Genomic DNA, 17,739 nt, shown 5'->3' with positions numbered 1-17,739 from the left:
GTGAGTTTAATACATAGATTATGGGTAGATTGTAGCATGTAAAATTAAGAAATTATGGATTTAGTTGAAAAACCTAGATTTTGATAAAAATGGGATTTAACCACGAAAATGATTATGGAATTGGGTAAAAATTATTTATTTGAGTTCGTGAGGTTGTGGGTAACATTTATCTCCGATAATTTCCGAAATCCGAGCACGTGGGCCCGGTGTAAATTTTAAGAATCTTACAATTTAAGTTGGGTTATCACTCTAATAGTTAAATTATGGACTTTTGAGCATGTATTGATTAATTTATATAACATTTGACTAGTTTCGGATTGTTCGGCATCGAGTTGAGACTTTAGAACGAATTTGTGGGCCGGAAAGTGAGATTTGAGACGAGGTAAGTCTCTTGCCTAACCTTGTAAGAAGGAATTTACCCTATAGGTGTTTTAAATTACTATTTGCTTCTATTTGTGGGGGATGCGTACGTACGAGGTGACGAGAGTCCGTGCGTAGCTACTAATCATTCTAAGTCCGGGTGTTTTAGGGCCCAAAGCATGAAATACTTGTATTGTTTGCACTCTACTTGTTAATTTAAGTGCCTAAATTATATTAAAACTTGATAAAGAATTCGTAAAGACCGAACTTCACTTACTTTGAGCTTTGGCGGATTATTTGACCGTTAATAGAAATTATGCTTCCTTGTGTATTAGTCTTGTGGTAGCTCTTAAATGAGATATTCATGGAGTATTCTCTCTTCTTGTGGAGAGGGTCGAACGCCTCAGCAGTATAATAAATGCATCTATGGTTCGTGCCGTTCGACCATCGGCAGTTTACACATTATTTTGGATCGGGCCGTACGACCTCGACATAAATCGTGCGTGATAATGCTTGGAGCCCAAATATACTTGATATTATTTTTATGACTTGAGAGGTTATAATTTATTTAATGGCCTAAAATTGTTGAAGTTAGCATGTATCAATTGGAGATTTTTAAATTGAATATCAGTTAGAGAACCATTTATTTATTGTTGGTTATTGTGTTATTATTATTGTTCATGTATTCCATGCTTATTTAGAATTTCTATACTTCTTTATTATTAGCTCATAATAAGTGCCGATGTCGACCCCTAGTCACTACTTCTTCGAGGTTAGACTGGATACTTACTAGGTGCATGTTGTTTATGTACTCGCGCTACACTTCTGCACTAATCGTGCAGGATCTGAGGCAGGTGCATCTAGCAGTCAGTCATGCGCGCACCCGTTACCCCGAGGGTTAGTGGTGAGCTGAGGCCGTTCTGCAGCACCCGTAGTCTCTCTTTTGTATTTACTTTCTATCTACTTTATTACAAACAATAGCTTAGTGTTTTGTATATTCTACTAGTTGTTCATACACTTGTGGCACTAGGTTTTGAATATGCTAATAGACACTTGATGGTTTTCGAGTATTTATTTCACCTGCACTTTTATTGGTTTACGCTTTACCTTATTAAATTTTTCATTTCTTATTTACTTAATAAATAAAAATTGACTACTTTGAAATTATTAAAAAGAATAAATATATGGATAGTTTACCGTTGATTTGCCTAGCGGTGACGTTGGCCGCCATCACGGCCTATAGGAGAATTTGGGTCGTGACAAAAAGAAATGCACTCTTTAAGTATTACTAGTAAGGGTAGCCCCGGCAAAGCCCGGGCTCAACGTGAACAAATCTATCATAAGTAAAGTATAATGGCAATGTCGGCAAAGAATGAGCTTGTATAGGAGAGAGATAAAAGACTACAGAGCTACTACAGGAATGTTAACAGTTGCTCAGAAGAGAAATAGAAGACTATAGTGCTGCTAGATAAATGTTACTCTTTCAATTTTTTCCAGTCAAAATTAAGAAGATATTTAAAGGTAAATATTGATCTTGAGTAGCCAATTTGACCTCTGCTCTAAACTAAACCTATCAATTTTACAGTAAGAAATTTACAGAGATGATGTAGCAAGGCCAATAAAGAATAAGTTGTATTTAATTTCAAATGGAGATTAATTACTTCATCAACAAAGACCTATGAGGCAAAGCCCAAAAAAAAAGGAAAAACTGAACAAAATGAAATTGTGCATCTGTTTGGATTACAAGGGTAGCCAATATTCGGGAGCATCATATATTTTTTTGGTCTGGCAAAGTCAACTGTGTTTGGAAACTCCCTAGCAGAGTCCACAAACATTGACAGTTTCTTCCGGGCAAATACAAAAAAAGATGGAGTAACAATTTTACTCAATTTAAATAAATTCTACCCAGAAAAAATTGTGATTACGAAAATCAAAATATTAAGAAAACCTGCAAAACGAAACTCGCCTTTTAATAAGGTGAGCACGAAGAGAGAACTGAAAAAGACAAAGGGAAGTGAAAGAAGAGTGGATCAACTATGAAAATCTGGAGAAAGAACACTAGAGACCAGCTGTAAGGATATGTAAGACGGGGGAAATAGAGATAGCACGTGTCGCAAGCCAAACCAATTGCAATTTCCCCTAATGACCCCAAGTTTCTCAAACTGTGCCTTATTAATATTCACCCGTTTCAATTTATGATTGGATACGGAGTTAAGAAAAAATAAATATTTTTGAAATTTGTGGTCGTAAACAAGTTAAAAAAGGGGCCCAGAGTATTTATGTGGTCATAAAAGCTTCTCGTTAAGGATAGAATTGTAAGTTTAAGCTAAATATATTATTAAATTTAGAAATGGATCATTCTTTTTGGAACGGACCAAAAAGAAGATAGGTTCACATAAACTGGAACAGAGGTAGTAGTAGGAATAGGAAATCCCATTTTTTATGCACTTTTATCTTCTTTATCTAGTATAATTAACTCTTTATTCCCCCTTTTTTTTCTTTTACAAGATCTTCTTTTCTTTTCGTGATAATATTCATCTAGTCCGAAAAAGAAAAAGAAAATGGCAAAATGAGTAAGATATCAGAATAAATTTTGTACCATATTTTCTTAAATAAAATAACATATATTTAGAAACGGAACAAAATGTACCTTAAGTCAAAACTTATTATAGTTAAAAATATTTATAATGTTAATCAGAAAAAGAAAAAGAAAAACAGCTTTATCTATCCAAAATGGTGTTTTTTTTCTTCCAAAAGACAGAAGGCCTAATGAGGTCCACCACCATACTTTTGTTGATAGGAGGTTAACTGTTTATGCTTTTAACAAGATCCAAAAGGGCAGAGGACACACATCATTCAGTGTGTGAAAGACTCAGAAACTATCGATTCTAACATCGCGCGAGAATTAGAATACTATAGGCCATAGGGAGGAATTTCTTGTTATCTGCAATTCTGCATGAACAGTATGTGTTTAAAACTATACGATTAATATATATCATGCCAAAGGCTAACGTTGTTCTACTTTCCATGCTAAAACTTGCTTTCATTAAGTCCATCCCCTTTTGACGACTTTTCCAAGAGTGTGATAACTAGGTTTATTTGCTAATTAAGTGTGTCAAATAAACCTAAAAAGCAGCTTATTGGGTTCCGACTAAGTTATTTAAGTGAATTTTTAAATACAAATACATGGTCTGACCCTAAGCTACTTGATCATCAATCCAAACTCTTTTTCTATTAAGAATTCATTTAAACTAGGCAGAATAGCCTGGTAGACACTTGTACTTATATCGCTTTGACATCTCGGTCCCACTACTTTGCGAAGTTTCATCTAAGCACTTGTACGTGTCCAAAAAGAGTATTTTAAACACCTCTGACCATTGACTATGATACGTGTTTCTCACTTGCTTGACAGGAATGACACATCAGATCCACATCACTTGCCATGTCATTTTTTATCTTTGTCAATTAAAAATTCCATTTGAAAAACTAAAGTTTAAACCCTCTGTTTCACGTTTTCTCACCCATTTTCGGGTCCTTTAAATATGTTTCAGTCAACCCACCGGAACAATGGCTCATATACATATTTTCTCCAAACGGACAGAATTTATAAAATTTTAATTGACACTCACACACAAATTCGCAATCACTCCACTCCTCACCGTCAACTTTCAGTCTTACCCATTTTTAGAACCACTAGTGACCATCGCGACACCACTCCTTCGGCCAGCGACAAGAAATAGTAGCCATAGAAGATAACCATCAAGCTCAAAATTTTGAAATACTTCACTCGCCAGAAAATACACCCAACAAGCTTAGTATTTAAGAAGTATTAAAATTCAATCAAAATTTATTTATTTTAATATATTTTTGTTTTTGGAGAGTATTGGTGGAAGAAAAATTTGATTTAGAAACTTTAACCACCGAAAAAAATGGTGGAACAATAGAAAGGGGAAAGGGGAAGAAGACGGTTGGAGACGAATTGATGGAAGAAGGGATGCACAAAGCAGAAAATCTTATAAAGAAAAGAATAAAGAAAGAGAAAGGGAAAGGGGAAGGGGTGGGACCTGATAAAGAAAAGAGAAAGGGAGGGGGAGAAACAGAGAAGGACGATAAGGGAGGGGATTATATTTTTCTTTCTTTTATTTTTTGTTTATTTTTTGGTTTTGTCGTTTTCTTATTTCCCTTGAAGTAAAATTACCAATTCCGTGAATTCACGTACCATATGTGCGTACAAAACACGCGCTTTGTCCAACTCATCCATATAAATGTCACATAAGCTCAGTCAATGGTCAGAGGTATTTAAAATATTCTATTTGGACACGTACAAGTGCTTAGATGAAACTTTGCAAAGTACTGGGACCGGGATGTCAAAGCGGTATAAGTACAAGTGTCTACCGGGCTATTCTGCCTTTAAACTATAGACAAGTACATTGGAAAGTCGATGGAAAATAACCGGATACTCAAGTCTTCTGTTCTGCTGAATCACTGACAGATCTTTTCTTTTTTCGATTATGCAATTCTTTGTTTCATTCAAGTAATGTATCCTGAAGATTTGTCCAGCAATATATACCGTTTCAGTCTTCTTTTTCTCTTGTATTGAATGATGCAGCTCTTGAGCAATGGGATACTGATAACTAAGGAGTATCATTTAGAGAAGAATTACTCCAAACTAGATCTCTTGAGCATTCAATTGGTTTGGTTTTACCACTAGGGGATGTGTGGAATGATCGAAATTTCTTCGGCCTTAACCAAAGGTTTCGAGTTCAAGCTCTGGAGAACTATTGGTTGGAATGTTTTACTCCAGGGGCGGATTTATAGCCTAGATTACAAAGCACGTGAACCCATAGTCTTTCTATTTAACTAGGTATTTTATGTATGTATTATTTAGTCTGCTAGCCCTCATGCTCCATAAATGATATATGGTGCACTTGGTTGAATACAGAGTTAGTTGGACCCATGAGTTTAGTATGCCGGATGTCTGAAGCAAAATAAAAGAGTATGTTTGGTTTTGTTGTGCAGTAATATTGATAATTGGGAAAACAGAATGCTTTCATAGCTTAAATAAAGAGTATGCTTTCATAGCTTGATAATTGGGAAATAATTATCAATGCTTACAAGTCAATATCATGAAAATGTACCCAAGGTAAAAATGGTGGAACCAATAGCAGGGAAATGTTACAACATAGAAAGCTGATGAGAAACTAATGAATTTTAAACATACAAAGGAGAAATCATGCCGGAATTAACCACCTCAGGTGAGCCAACTGCCACAAATGCTATTCCTAGCACTGATCACCAGGTGCAAATAAAAAGATCACTTGCTTAACAAAGCTGAGGGTACATAATAATACAGAAATTAGAATCACCGCCAGAAGGTGAAAGAGGCAAAGCCGTTGAGAGAGAGTACAAGGACGGCAGGAGCTCTTTCTTATCTAGAACAATAAAAATAGTATAATTTTGTCACTGGCCAGGCAAAATCAGCTGAGGGAAAGTCAAGATGTGATCAAAGTCCTAGCTACGGTCACAGTCACATGTGAAGTTGGCCTGAACCCTCTTTGTGTTTCAAAGACAGGTCTGCAAATTGCTGATCAAGATCCCTACTTGTCGTGCGTCGATGGCTGGAAGATGATTGCTGTTGCTGCTGCGACTGTGGCAGTTGCTGCTGCTGGTACAATGCTCGTAGTCTTCCTCTTTCTTTTTCCAGTACTTCATGCTCCACTGCACAGAACATTTACAGGGTTTAGTTTCCCGAGAAGTTAATAAAACGAACGTTCTACTGTATCAACATTAGTAGCTTTCACTACCATCCCCAAAACAGAAAAGTTTTTCCTATTTGAACTACATAGCTAATCGAACTAGAAAAGTTCCTCAGCCGTGATGAAGGAAAAAATTAGGCTCTAGAAAAGTTTAAGTTTGATTACTTGAGTTTCTTTGTGAAGGTAGATTCTGTCCTTGGAACAGAGATTCACAGTAATCTAGAAACTTATAACCTCATTATTCAATAATGATAAAAGCATGGTGACCACTTCTCCTTTGTTGCTTTCTTTCCTTCCAAAGGTTAAAGTTCTAATGTTGAAGGGCTGAAGCATAAAAGAGGGAATCCCCATCTTACTTCTAAACAGCATCTAAAACCCAATAATAATTTTGCAGTGGAAAAATCTTTTTGTTTTGTTCTAAGGCAAAATACATATTTTGCCACCTGAACTATGGACCAAATCTCTGTTACACACTTGCTGACGGCCAAAATCAATCTTACACAATCAACCTTTAAAATGTATGTCTATGACACACCACTTTTGTACTTGACCAATTTTCACAAAACATGTCTATGCCACGCACCAATAGGATTGCGACATGTGTCCTTAACTTAAAAAAATTACTTACTTACAAATCTACCCTCTTCTTCTTCCTTCACCATCGCTCCACATTCTCATATAATTTCATCTGAAACTGAAAGATTCTCGACCATGGAGCAGGAGCATTACGAAATCATGGTGGTCCATGAGTGCTCTACTGAGAATTGTTATTTGCTTTTTCTTTTGACAACTACTGACTATTCGGAGTATTTGGGAAATAGTGCAGACCAAGTGTTTGATAATTGTTCTCAGAGAGTTCTGCCACTTCTCAAGATATAGATGTTAGGGACAATACAAGTTTCTTTGTTCTTGATTGTCGAGGATGTCTTGTGCCATCAGAGATTGATTACAAGACTTTTAAGAGCGAGCCAAAGAAGGCACTGGAAGAGGATAGTTAATTGAAGAAGCAAAGTGAGGATAGTTCCAGATTCAGCCAACTAACTCGAAATTTCATATGCAAATGTAATTCCGACTTCAACCTTCAAAGCTTTGCCGGCAATGGTGGTTTGAACAATACACCACCCAAATCTAATCCCAAACAGTTTTTACAATTCAATTGTTTATCTCAACACCACCACAATTTTTTAATGCGAATATGAGATCTAAAACTTATGTAGATTATGTGCTGCTTGGAATTGACCAAGAACTAATTCCTTGAGCATAAAAACATTTGAATGGACTGCTTTGAGGAGGAATTATGAACTTCCATTGTTGAGTTCTTATGAGTTCAAACCCGAGTTAAAGTATTAAGATTTTTTTTTAATTTTCTAAGTTTTTTAGTTCACTCGCCCTTTTTATGTGTATAAGACGCGAGTGCCAGCTAAGCAGAGTGGTGAGTCATAGACACACTTTTGAAAGGTTCTGGGTAAGATAATTTTCACCGTTAGAAAGTGTGTAACAGGGATTTGGTCATAATTCAGGTGGTAAACTTACATATTTTGCCTTTGTTTTAAAGAAACTTTGACATAGTCCCGCTATCCATTGGAAGAGCAGATAATAAATTTGGTTGAATCACAAACAATTTCTGAGGGCCATCGGACTGGGTAAAACCTGAATTAACCGTGGTGCACTTGCCGGAAACTCCTTGCCGAGGGCCTGTGCACCCCCGGGATTAGTCGGGGCTCTTAGAGACTCGGACACCCGGTGCAAAAAAAAAAAAAAAAAAAAAATTGGTTGAATCAGTTCCTATATCTCTTATATTTTTTATTAGTTATTAATTCCAATATCATTTTTAACTAATTAAAAGTCAAAACAGCCTTTGTAACAAACAGACGATATCCTTCCAAAAGTGATAGGCAGTAAGAACCTAAGTTGCTCGGACACGGGTGCGGGTGTCAGACACTCGTGCGAATCTAGAGGTCGGATCCTTCGAGATGTAAATTCTAAGATTCGGGGATATGGATCCTAGTACGGATACGGGTGCGAGGATCCGACTAAAAATAATTCAAAAAAATAAAAATATAAAAATCTCCCTAAATCATGAGAAATTTTGTGGAATACTTACGTATAGCTTGTAAAGTGTGGATTTCTTTTTTATTCTCAAGTCGTAGATAAGTAAAAGATTGATTTCCTAGATAAGGTATGCTATTTTCTTCAAATTTACCCTAGTTTTGGTTCTGATTTTGGAAATCAAATTGTATCTTATCTCGAATTTTCCGTCCGTCGTGGTCAAAGTACCCAAAATTGTTTGACCAGATCCAACATGGATTCCATAACCACACCCATACTAGTGTCGTGTCGACAGGGGTGCGGCACCTAAACTGCCGTGTCGGAGCAACTTAGGTAAGAACAATGTATGCTACTGTATACACAGCTCTAAAGGAGCTAGACAAGATCATAAATTAATAGATTGTACTGCGTACACAGTTCTAAAAGCTAGACAAAATCATAAATTCATAGAAATTTCAGATTTCCAGGATATCTTTTTTCCACACAAAAAAAAAATGATGCTTTCTGGAATTACACAAGTTGTCCCCATATCTCCTAGATAACATGCAATTTGCTAATGAGACCAAACATTGCTCAACACAATGTGCTTCCAGTTTTAGGAAAACCTAACCCAGTTTCCTGGCTCATCTTCAAACCGACCTTACTTACGTCGAGATTCTTATTCCCCATTAGAACACCATTCATCTGATAATTCTTTCAAGATAACCCTAATTTCCAACTATGCAGGTTAAGACTCATTATATCTGTGCTGCATATTCAACTTTTTAATACCACTTCAAGCGCTGGAGATAGCAGATACAACAATAAGGTATGACAGATAAAGAAGAAACTTACAATACTTTATCAGCTGTTCTTGAGCTAAATTTTCTAAGCGCTGCTTCAAGGCTTTATTCTCCATGCTTAGAATAAGGCTCTGCTGGTTAAGGAATTCAAGCTCAGCGGACACTTCAGAACCTTCAGCCTGGAAATTAGTAATGACCAGATCAACATTTTTAACAAAATACAACATGCATCATAGAGACATTTCTAAGAGTATATTACTTAAAGCGTCTGTGAATACACACCTGCAGAGCTTGTACATTTCTTTCCAGCTCAGATATGTATTGAAGCTTCCGAACTCGCGATCGTTGAGCAAACTGTCTGCATTACATGTCACCTTGTCTTTAATAAACTTCAATATATGTTAAATAAAATCCAAACAATATCCAACTAATAACACGAATAGTAGATAAGTGAATCAGCTGGCATATCTGATAATAAAAGAGGATAAGTTGCAGATAAAACATATTCTTCCACAACAAGTGGAAAAATATTTTAGTCAAAACAAGTGTGGCAAAAAATCGAAGAGAGATGGGAAAAGAGACTTGCTACATGGAAAAGGCAGTAACTATAATTGGGAGGTAGGGTGATTTTTTTTCTTTTTTTGATAATCACGGTGTCTGGGCCAGCTTACACGCAACTCGACTAAATTCACGGGATACCTACTACCTCTCACCAGCAACAGATAACTCTGTCCACCAAAACTTGGACAAATGGGATGAAAACTATTTTTGCCTCCGCGGGGATTTGAACCTAAGACCTCATGATTCCTAACCCACTTCATTGATCACTGGGCCACACCCTTGGGGTCCTGGGAGGTAGGGTGATTCTTATCAAGAATGTCCTTGATTCTCTTCCAGTCTATCTTATGTCTATTTCCTCTGCCAGTGAATGTGAGGACAAAGTTGGATAAGATCAGGAGGAACTTTTTGTGGAAGGGAAGCAAAGAAAAGAGAACTTTTCACCTGGTAAAGTGGGACAGGGTGTTGATGGATAAAAGAAATAGGGGTCTGGGCACTTGAAAGTGCGGAATAGCAGCTTATATGGCAGAGAAGCAAGGAGCTAGTGGACAAGAGTGATTACTAGAAAAGATGGTGATTAAAGCCTATGTATTCAGGTCCCGTACACATTTCTCATGGTTTAGGCTTATGGAAACATATATGCATCTTATGGGCTGTTTTTGAATCGCATAAAAAGGTCAAGATTGATAACAGAAGGAATATATGGTTTTGGCACGATGCTTGGATAGGACCCACACCATTAAAGATCACGTATCATGATCTTTATGGTTTCCCCAACAATGCAGGAAGCTATGCCCCACAGTGCTCGAATGGAAGCTCCTGGTGTATAAGTTTTAGGAGAAATTGCTCTGACTGGGAAATACCCAGAATGGCTCTCTCTGAACGACTTAGAGAATGTATCTCTCAAACGCAGAAGTTGAGGATTTTGTTGTATGGACAACGCAGAAGTATGGTCTCTCCCTGTTAATTTTTGCCACAAGGCAACGAACAATGAGGGAGACAGCTCTACAGTTGGCCATGTAAACAGTTAAAGGAAATCTAAAGCACCTTACAAAATCTGTTGTTTTATGTGGCTGGTGACTCACGACACATGCCTCACTCATTGCAACCTACAGAGAAGGGGAATGACGATATGCAACAGGTGCTTTATTTTTTTATTTTTTTGATGACCGAGAAATCGGTCTGGGGCCGATCCTTTGGACCAACCGCAGCCTTCGAAACTCGGTGGATAATGGGCCCGCCCCTCTACCCTTCTCCACTTAAATACCAGGCTTTGCTTTGCATGGTGTGGGGGCTTGAACCTGTGACCTAAGACACAAATCCACCACCTTTGCCATTTGAGCTAGGCCCTGGGGGCTGCAACAGGTGCTTTATGTGTAACAGCAAGGTGGAAAGCTGCAACCACCTCTTTTTGCATTGCCCAGTTGTTAACCAGATTTGGTCAATTTTCTTTTAGTACTTATTCAGGATGCAATTCCTCATGCCATATATATTAAACAGTTACTCAACCACTGGGCTTCCAGGGGAATCAGAAAACAACTGAGGAAGACATAGAACACGGTGTCTGTTGGGTTATATAGAAAGAGAGGAATGCTAGAAATTTCGAAGAGAAGATAGATACTGTACAGCAGCTGAAATACAAATGTTTATGGTTGTTGACATTTTAGTGCAATCTACAGGATGTAAAGAATGAAAATAGCATATGCTAGATTTCATAGAATCTTTACAGGAATAGGTTTTTCTACATCAAGGTTCCTTCCTTTTTGGTTTTTTTTGTAAATGAAGGATTCCTAACCAGTGTACTGCCTTTGTACTATCCTAGTGCCAGGCTGCTCTACTTTTGAAATAATGTTCACTTACCTATTCAAGAAAAAGAACATATTCCTCCGAACCTAAAAATCAAAATGTTCCATCTCTATCAAATTAGATGACAGATGACCATTTGATTCGTGCGAAATTTAAGAAAATGTTTTGGGTAAGTTGATACGTCGAAGTTAGCAAGAGAGGTGCTAAAAAGAATTGAAACGCATCAATAGTGGAGTAATTTGTCAAGTATAAATCACTAATGGGAAAAGTGATATTAATTACCGTCTTTGCATTGCACAGAATCGGCAAACAAAAGCCCCTTCAAAGTGGCTTGCTTCTCTTGGTTGGTGACAAAGAAGGCATATTTGACAGAAGACAATCTCCAAAAAAGGGGCACCATTTTGTGTAGCAGGTTTCATTTATGTGGAAAGGAAGCTGAAAGTGTAAATCACCTCTTTTTAAATCGTAATGTAACTGCTCAACTATGACAAATCTATCTGAACATCAAAGGCCTTAAATGGGTGATGCCCAGAACTGTCATACAATTACTTCAGTGCTGGAACAGGGGCAAAAGGAAGAAAAAGAAGTCATTTTGGCGGATTACCATTCCAGCTAATATTTGGGGGACCGTACGGAAGGAAAGGAATACCAAATGCTTTGAAGGCAAAAGCAAATTCGATCCAACAGATCAAGTTCACTTTTTTCTTTTTGCTAAATTGTACATATTCCCGCACTTCCTTTTTCTTAGAGCTGCAGATCTAATACAATTACTTTTTCTATAGAATAAAAAAAAAGTTACCATCCATGCATTATAATGAACTGTTGAAGGTGGGAAAGTTTATGTTTAGGAAAAGGGGTCCATGAAATTCAGGAGGAGTGAAAAAGACAAGGTCAAGCAAGTTAAGATGGAAGGAAGAAGAAATGTTCCTGACATATATATCCTTCTTGTAGCATAAAAATCAATTTGTTGTTAGAAGTTAAATCACCTATTTTTGTCAACATCTATGGATTGATAGGATTTGAACACCATATGCATCCCTTGAAAAATTCAAAGAGCATAGAATACCCTACACTTTTGCTGTAGGCCGATAATTAAAGTTTTAGAAGGTAAATAACACAGAATCATAGTAATACTTATTGTGGCTGCAGAGATTCAGAAGAAAAAAAGAACATGCTAAATTACTTATTAATGAAAGTTAAAATTCCTTTGGTTTTCAGCTATCCTGGTTATAAGCCTCCAACTAACCAAAACATCCAGTAAACTGATAGTATGGGCATGCAACAAAAAGAAAAAAGAATGATAGACAAACCATGAAAACAGAAACCAAGAACTATACTACAAAGTATAAACAGAAACAAAGAATTATCTTAAATATTTACTGCTACAGGAACTATGTCTTCTTGCAAATTTCAACATACAGAAAATATATTTATTCACTTCACAGCTATTTCCTTTGGGGTTGCTGAGAGAGTTACACTTACTGCTTTGCACGTTTCGTGTCACTTTCTGATGCAGAACTCTTGCTGTGAGAAGAATCCTTTTTTTCACCTGATCCCACTGGATTAGGAGGGACAGATTCAACTAAATCCTGCTTGTCGCTTCCTGCAGATTTGGGCCTCTCTCCTTCTTGTGGAGGACATGATGCTCCCAAGCTGTGAGTCTTGACATTTTCCCTAAAAGGGGGCCGGCCACGGTGATGTTGTATTGCATTTGGAGAAGCATCCCTTGCCCTATTCTTTTGCCGATTTGAGAAGTTTTGATCGATATGAAATGTGGCATGCCGAGCATCTTTGTAATAATCAAAGTCTTGGGATCCCCAGGAAGGGACGGGAGTTAAATTTCTGAATTTGTTATCATCTTGAGCTATGTAATCTAAGTGTGCAATGTTAGCAGCATCATGATATGTAAAGGAGTCACTAGATGAACGTCGATGGCCACCTCTGCGTACTGGAGTTTCCGGCTCGTTAAGAAGATCATCCAACCAAGATGGTTGCTCCTCTATAAGACAGCTTTCAGAAGAAGTGCGCTGATGGTGTGAACCATCTCTAGATTTTGAAATGCCTTTTTGGGTGACAGCAGAACTAGGGACATAATCAACATACGAGGGGGAAATGCTAGGAAACGGACTTTTAGGAGGCAGTAAAGAGCTTTTTCCATTGTACACCATATTTCTCATGCTAGATGCCCCCTTGGAATTTGCCATGCAAAGCACACAAGATCCCTGCTAAACAATGAAATAATTGTACATATGTGAAAAGAAAGAAAGGAAATAATTGTTTCCATATTATGCTAGATAGATTAGAAGCAACATATTGTAACCCATCCCAAAAAAATGTAAACAAGTAAACAGTCCGTTGGAAAAAGAATCTAACACTGCAACAGCAACCTACCCTGTAAGAAATCCCATTAGCACGAGGCAAAGTATCACCAGGAAATCTGCAATTTTCTATGCTAAAAGAACGATCAACATAAGTCAGTTTTCCAGCCCAATACTAAGAGGAGATAAAAAAAACCAGAGCCATTGCCAATCATTCTGCACATTCATGTCTACCAAATGAACAGAACACACCCAATCATGGAATAAAAGATTCACACAAAAATTGGAAAAGCTAGTTTGCCTCTGCAGCAGGTGATCAAAGAGGATATCAGGATATGGAACAAATGGATCGTGGACATTTAATTTAAAGATGCTAAGAGTGAACGAAAGGGAGAGGAAGAGAAGGCAAGGAGCATGTTTATCGCCAACAGAGGGTATGCTCACCTCAACTTTGCAAAAGCACTCAAAACAGATAGACAGAATGACTGCTCAACTTAAATTTGCAAAAGCACTCAAAACAGATAGATACAAAATCCAAGGAAGAACTGCCATCTTCTTCTATGTGCAATTTTTTTCTTTTATCTTCATTGTTCAGAGGAAAGAGGATTAAATGCGTAGAGCATGAGGGAATCCAAAAATTCATCAGAACATTAGGTTCGCTACAAATCAAAGTCTAATCTATCTGGTCGAGGCTACATGTACATGCATTTCATAATAAATTTACGCCATCATTTTAGGGAAAAGGACCCACAATAAAAAATCAATAACAAGGGAAAGAAGAACACATAATATCCCACCATCTTCAAATGGAGTAAAAAACCATTTCCTAACTTTGCAATAGGATGCTATGCTTTTCTTTGGTAATACTGTTTTATGGAAAACATAGAAGTATAGGCCAGACTTATAGGCCTGACTTGGGGTCTGTAAGAAGAAACTTCAATGGATTGGAATTGGACATTGTTTTGAAGTTCTAGCTTCTGTACTTCACTAGCATCATGTTGGCAGTGATCAAAACATGTTGGTGGACAGGTACAAATTCTGGATGAATCTCCAAGGAATCATATTACAAGCTTTTGTTCAGCTTAGGAGCAAATAGCATGGATTTCAATTAGAGAATTAGATTGAAAGTGCATCTCCTCTAGCTTTAGCAGTAAGCAAAGTAAAACTTTGCTACATATTTGAAAGAACACAAAACGTGTCAATCAAGCTAGTGTATGTTTGTATTTATAAATCACTACAAACAAGTAGCTCCAGGCATCCGAGTTCAAGGATATAAATCAAAGCCCAGCATCGTTCGCAGAGCTTGTGAAACCAGTTTCCATTTAAGAAGTAGATCCACACAAAGCAGGAGAATAAGGCTTTCGTCAACATATATACACAGAATCAGAGCTTACTTTCATGTTAAATATCTTAACGAGGAAAAAAGAAGTAATATTACAACCACTGATTGGGCAATTAGGAAAACAAAGTAAAGTAAAGTAAAGAAGGAAAATATTTTCCCCCAAATCTCAGGCTTAACATAATAATTTGTTTCTCTTAATTTAATTTTTCTCATCTGGAAATGCAAATGATCAAACAAAAAGGTAAAACACTCAACTAATTGTCACTCTCTCTTTTTCCTCCTCCTAATTCTTCAACACTTAATTGGCCTAACAGTTCCAGCTACCAAAGAGACGATTTCTTAAATAAATAAATAAGACAACTAAAGAAGATATGAAGAGAATTATACCAATGAGCTATCAAGGGGCGATGTGAAAAATGGAAGATTCAATGCTCACTGCAATTGCTGCTAATCCCTGTCTTCTTATAAATCTCTCTTTACTTTATTACTCCTTCACGTCTCATGTTGAAACTTGAAAGACAAACCCAAAATGAGATATCTGGCTTTTTAATACTTTTGGTGGTCTTTACGGTCTCATTCCCATTATTCTTCGATATGCGTGTAAAACTCCTTCCTCCATTTCAATTTATGCGAGCTCATTTGACTGACACGGATTTTAAGAAAAGAGTGAAAGATTTCTGAATTTGCGGTGTAAAATGAAGCACATATATTTTGTGTGGTTATAAATTATTGCATAAAGGTAAATTATTTCCAAATAGGGAAAGAAATTATTCTTTTTGGCACGGACTAAAAAGGAAATAGGTTCGTTGAAACGCACTACTATTTTCAAGCATCAATTGGTTTGCCAACAAATTATTCTGAAATTATTATAATATGAATATTAAATAATTGATAGCAATTATTTAATGGTTATACTTTTACTTTCAATTTTAACTTTGATTTTCTTAAAAATATATTTGGAGAAGAGCAAATGCGTTACTATTTTGTTGTTCTAATCTTGAGCTTAGTAATTCCGAGGTTATTATCCCACATAAAATGAGTAAAAGTAATACTACAATATGGTTTCAACACTTTCCGAATTGCTAATCCCAAGATTTAACAATTGCGAAATAGAAAAATTATATATTTTGTTCCGGAATTCCTCATCCTTGTAACCAATCGAGCTCTTATTATACAAAATGCTCTGAATAATAGAACAATAAATAAATATACAGTAAAACTTCTTTATAACATAAAATGCGTTTGATATTAAATATATTTTGGTTGTTATAAGCAAAAAATTACTCAAAAATTAATCTTTTTAATATTACGTATAAAAGATAAAAAAATTATTCATATTTAAATACACAAAATATATGTATATTTTACTAATTAATAAATTCGTAACTAAATATATAAAGATATAAACTCTAAAGCATACATTATAAAGCTGCTAGAAGATTAAATTATTTCAAGATTGATGAAGAAACTTCGTAACAATAGCTTGTTTCATAGATTTCGGTCTCTTAACAATGATATCACGTTTGAATTAGCGCAAATTTGTGTCCAAACTTTCAGCAAAATAATACCTAATAGCTTTCCTCTAAAGGCAATCTAAGATGCTAACAATTGAATATTCTATCTCGGTCTAAGTAGCAGTAGGTTGAGGTTAAAATCTTTAAACTTATCATGGTAATCTTATTAGAGATTCTACATGGATGTTGTAGAGGGGTAATTTTACAAAGAATGTACTGCTGTAAAGATGGATGTTTGCTTTTATAGGTAAAAAGTTGTTATGGAGAGGTAAAATATAATATAAAAAATTAGTTCTGAGAAAAACTTGGGTTTTTTGGTGAATGATTGTTATATGAAGATGTTGTTATAGAGAGGTCTGATGGTAGAAACAGATGCACACAAAGAATTGCGTCGAACTAATTTTGAACTAAAGTAATGTTGATTGATTAATTTTGGACAATTCACGCTCTTGAGCTAACTTTGAGGTTAAGTTAGGTCCAAATATCTATTTTCTTAGGATTTTTTACCTATTTATACTGCATTATAAACTTATTTACCCTCATAGAGAGGTTATTACTTAATTACATTAGCATATACAATTTACCATTTATATACAAAGAATATATTAGACTCCAATTTCACCCATTTTAGACTTCATTCTTCTCTATTTTTCTTCTCTCTATAGATATGTCCTCTTCAATTTAGCTTTTGCAAATGAACATGCTAAGAGCTTTGAAGAATGGTAAAGAAAAATAATTCGATTGGCTAAAAGCATAGAATACACAACATGAAGCACCAATACAAATGGGCTACCATAATTTTTTTTTTTTTGATGAATAAACAAGACATTGTCTAATGAAGTAGAATTTGGAACTAAAATGAAACTATCTGACGGTATAACTGAAATTAAACTGAAGTTAATCGTGTATACATGAGCTTAAACTATAATGATAGCCATTAGAAAGCTTAGATACTTTGAATTTGAAAATCGAAATTTGTAGAATTGTTATCTGTTTGGATTGGGTGATGTTGTAAATGATTGAGAATATTCTTTGGAGTTTATATCTCAATTTTGAGAGAATTTGGTAAAGATTCGAGGTGGTTTTGGTTGGAATTTCATATTAAAATTCGAAGAATATGACATAAACAAATTATATATATTTTGTATGCCGGGTGTAGAAACGATATACAATATATATATATATATATATATATATATATATATATATATATATATATATATATATATATATATATATATATATGTATACAAG

General features: G+C 35.8%; 1 protein-coding gene across 4 annotated transcripts; it reads right to left on the bottom strand.

The window, feature by feature from the left end:
- LOC109229120 (uncharacterized protein At4g06598-like) lies at positions 5,414-15,566 on the bottom strand. 4 transcript variants are annotated; one of them, XM_019394447.1, is made up of 6 exons: positions 15,359-15,565; positions 13,703-13,763; positions 12,794-13,533; positions 9,230-9,305; positions 9,000-9,126; positions 5,414-6,078 (listed from the first exon to the last, which is right to left on the bottom strand). In XM_019394447.1, exons 3-6 carry the CDS (start codon positions 13,513-13,515, stop codon positions 5,888-5,890), a joined length of 1,116 nt encoding a protein of 371 aa, XP_019249992.1. In that variant the 5' UTR covers positions 13,516-13,533; positions 13,703-13,763; positions 15,359-15,565; the 3' UTR covers positions 5,414-5,887. The 4 variants fall into 4 exon arrangements, with proteins under 4 accessions (XP_019249992.1, XP_019249994.1, XP_019249995.1 ...); XM_019394449.1 differs by having other exon boundaries at positions 13,703-13,758; XM_019394450.1 differs by lacking the exon at positions 13,703-13,763 and having other exon boundaries at positions 12,794-13,536; positions 15,359-15,566.

The sequence above is a fragment of the Nicotiana attenuata genome, chromosome 7, assembly GCF_001879085.1.
Source record: "Nicotiana attenuata strain UT chromosome 7, NIATTr2, whole genome shotgun sequence".
NCBI lineage: Eukaryota > Viridiplantae > Streptophyta > Magnoliopsida > Solanales > Solanaceae > Nicotiana > Nicotiana attenuata.
The sequence above is the reverse complement of the archived record's forward strand: the minus strand, read 5'-3'. Positions and strand labels throughout refer to the sequence as shown.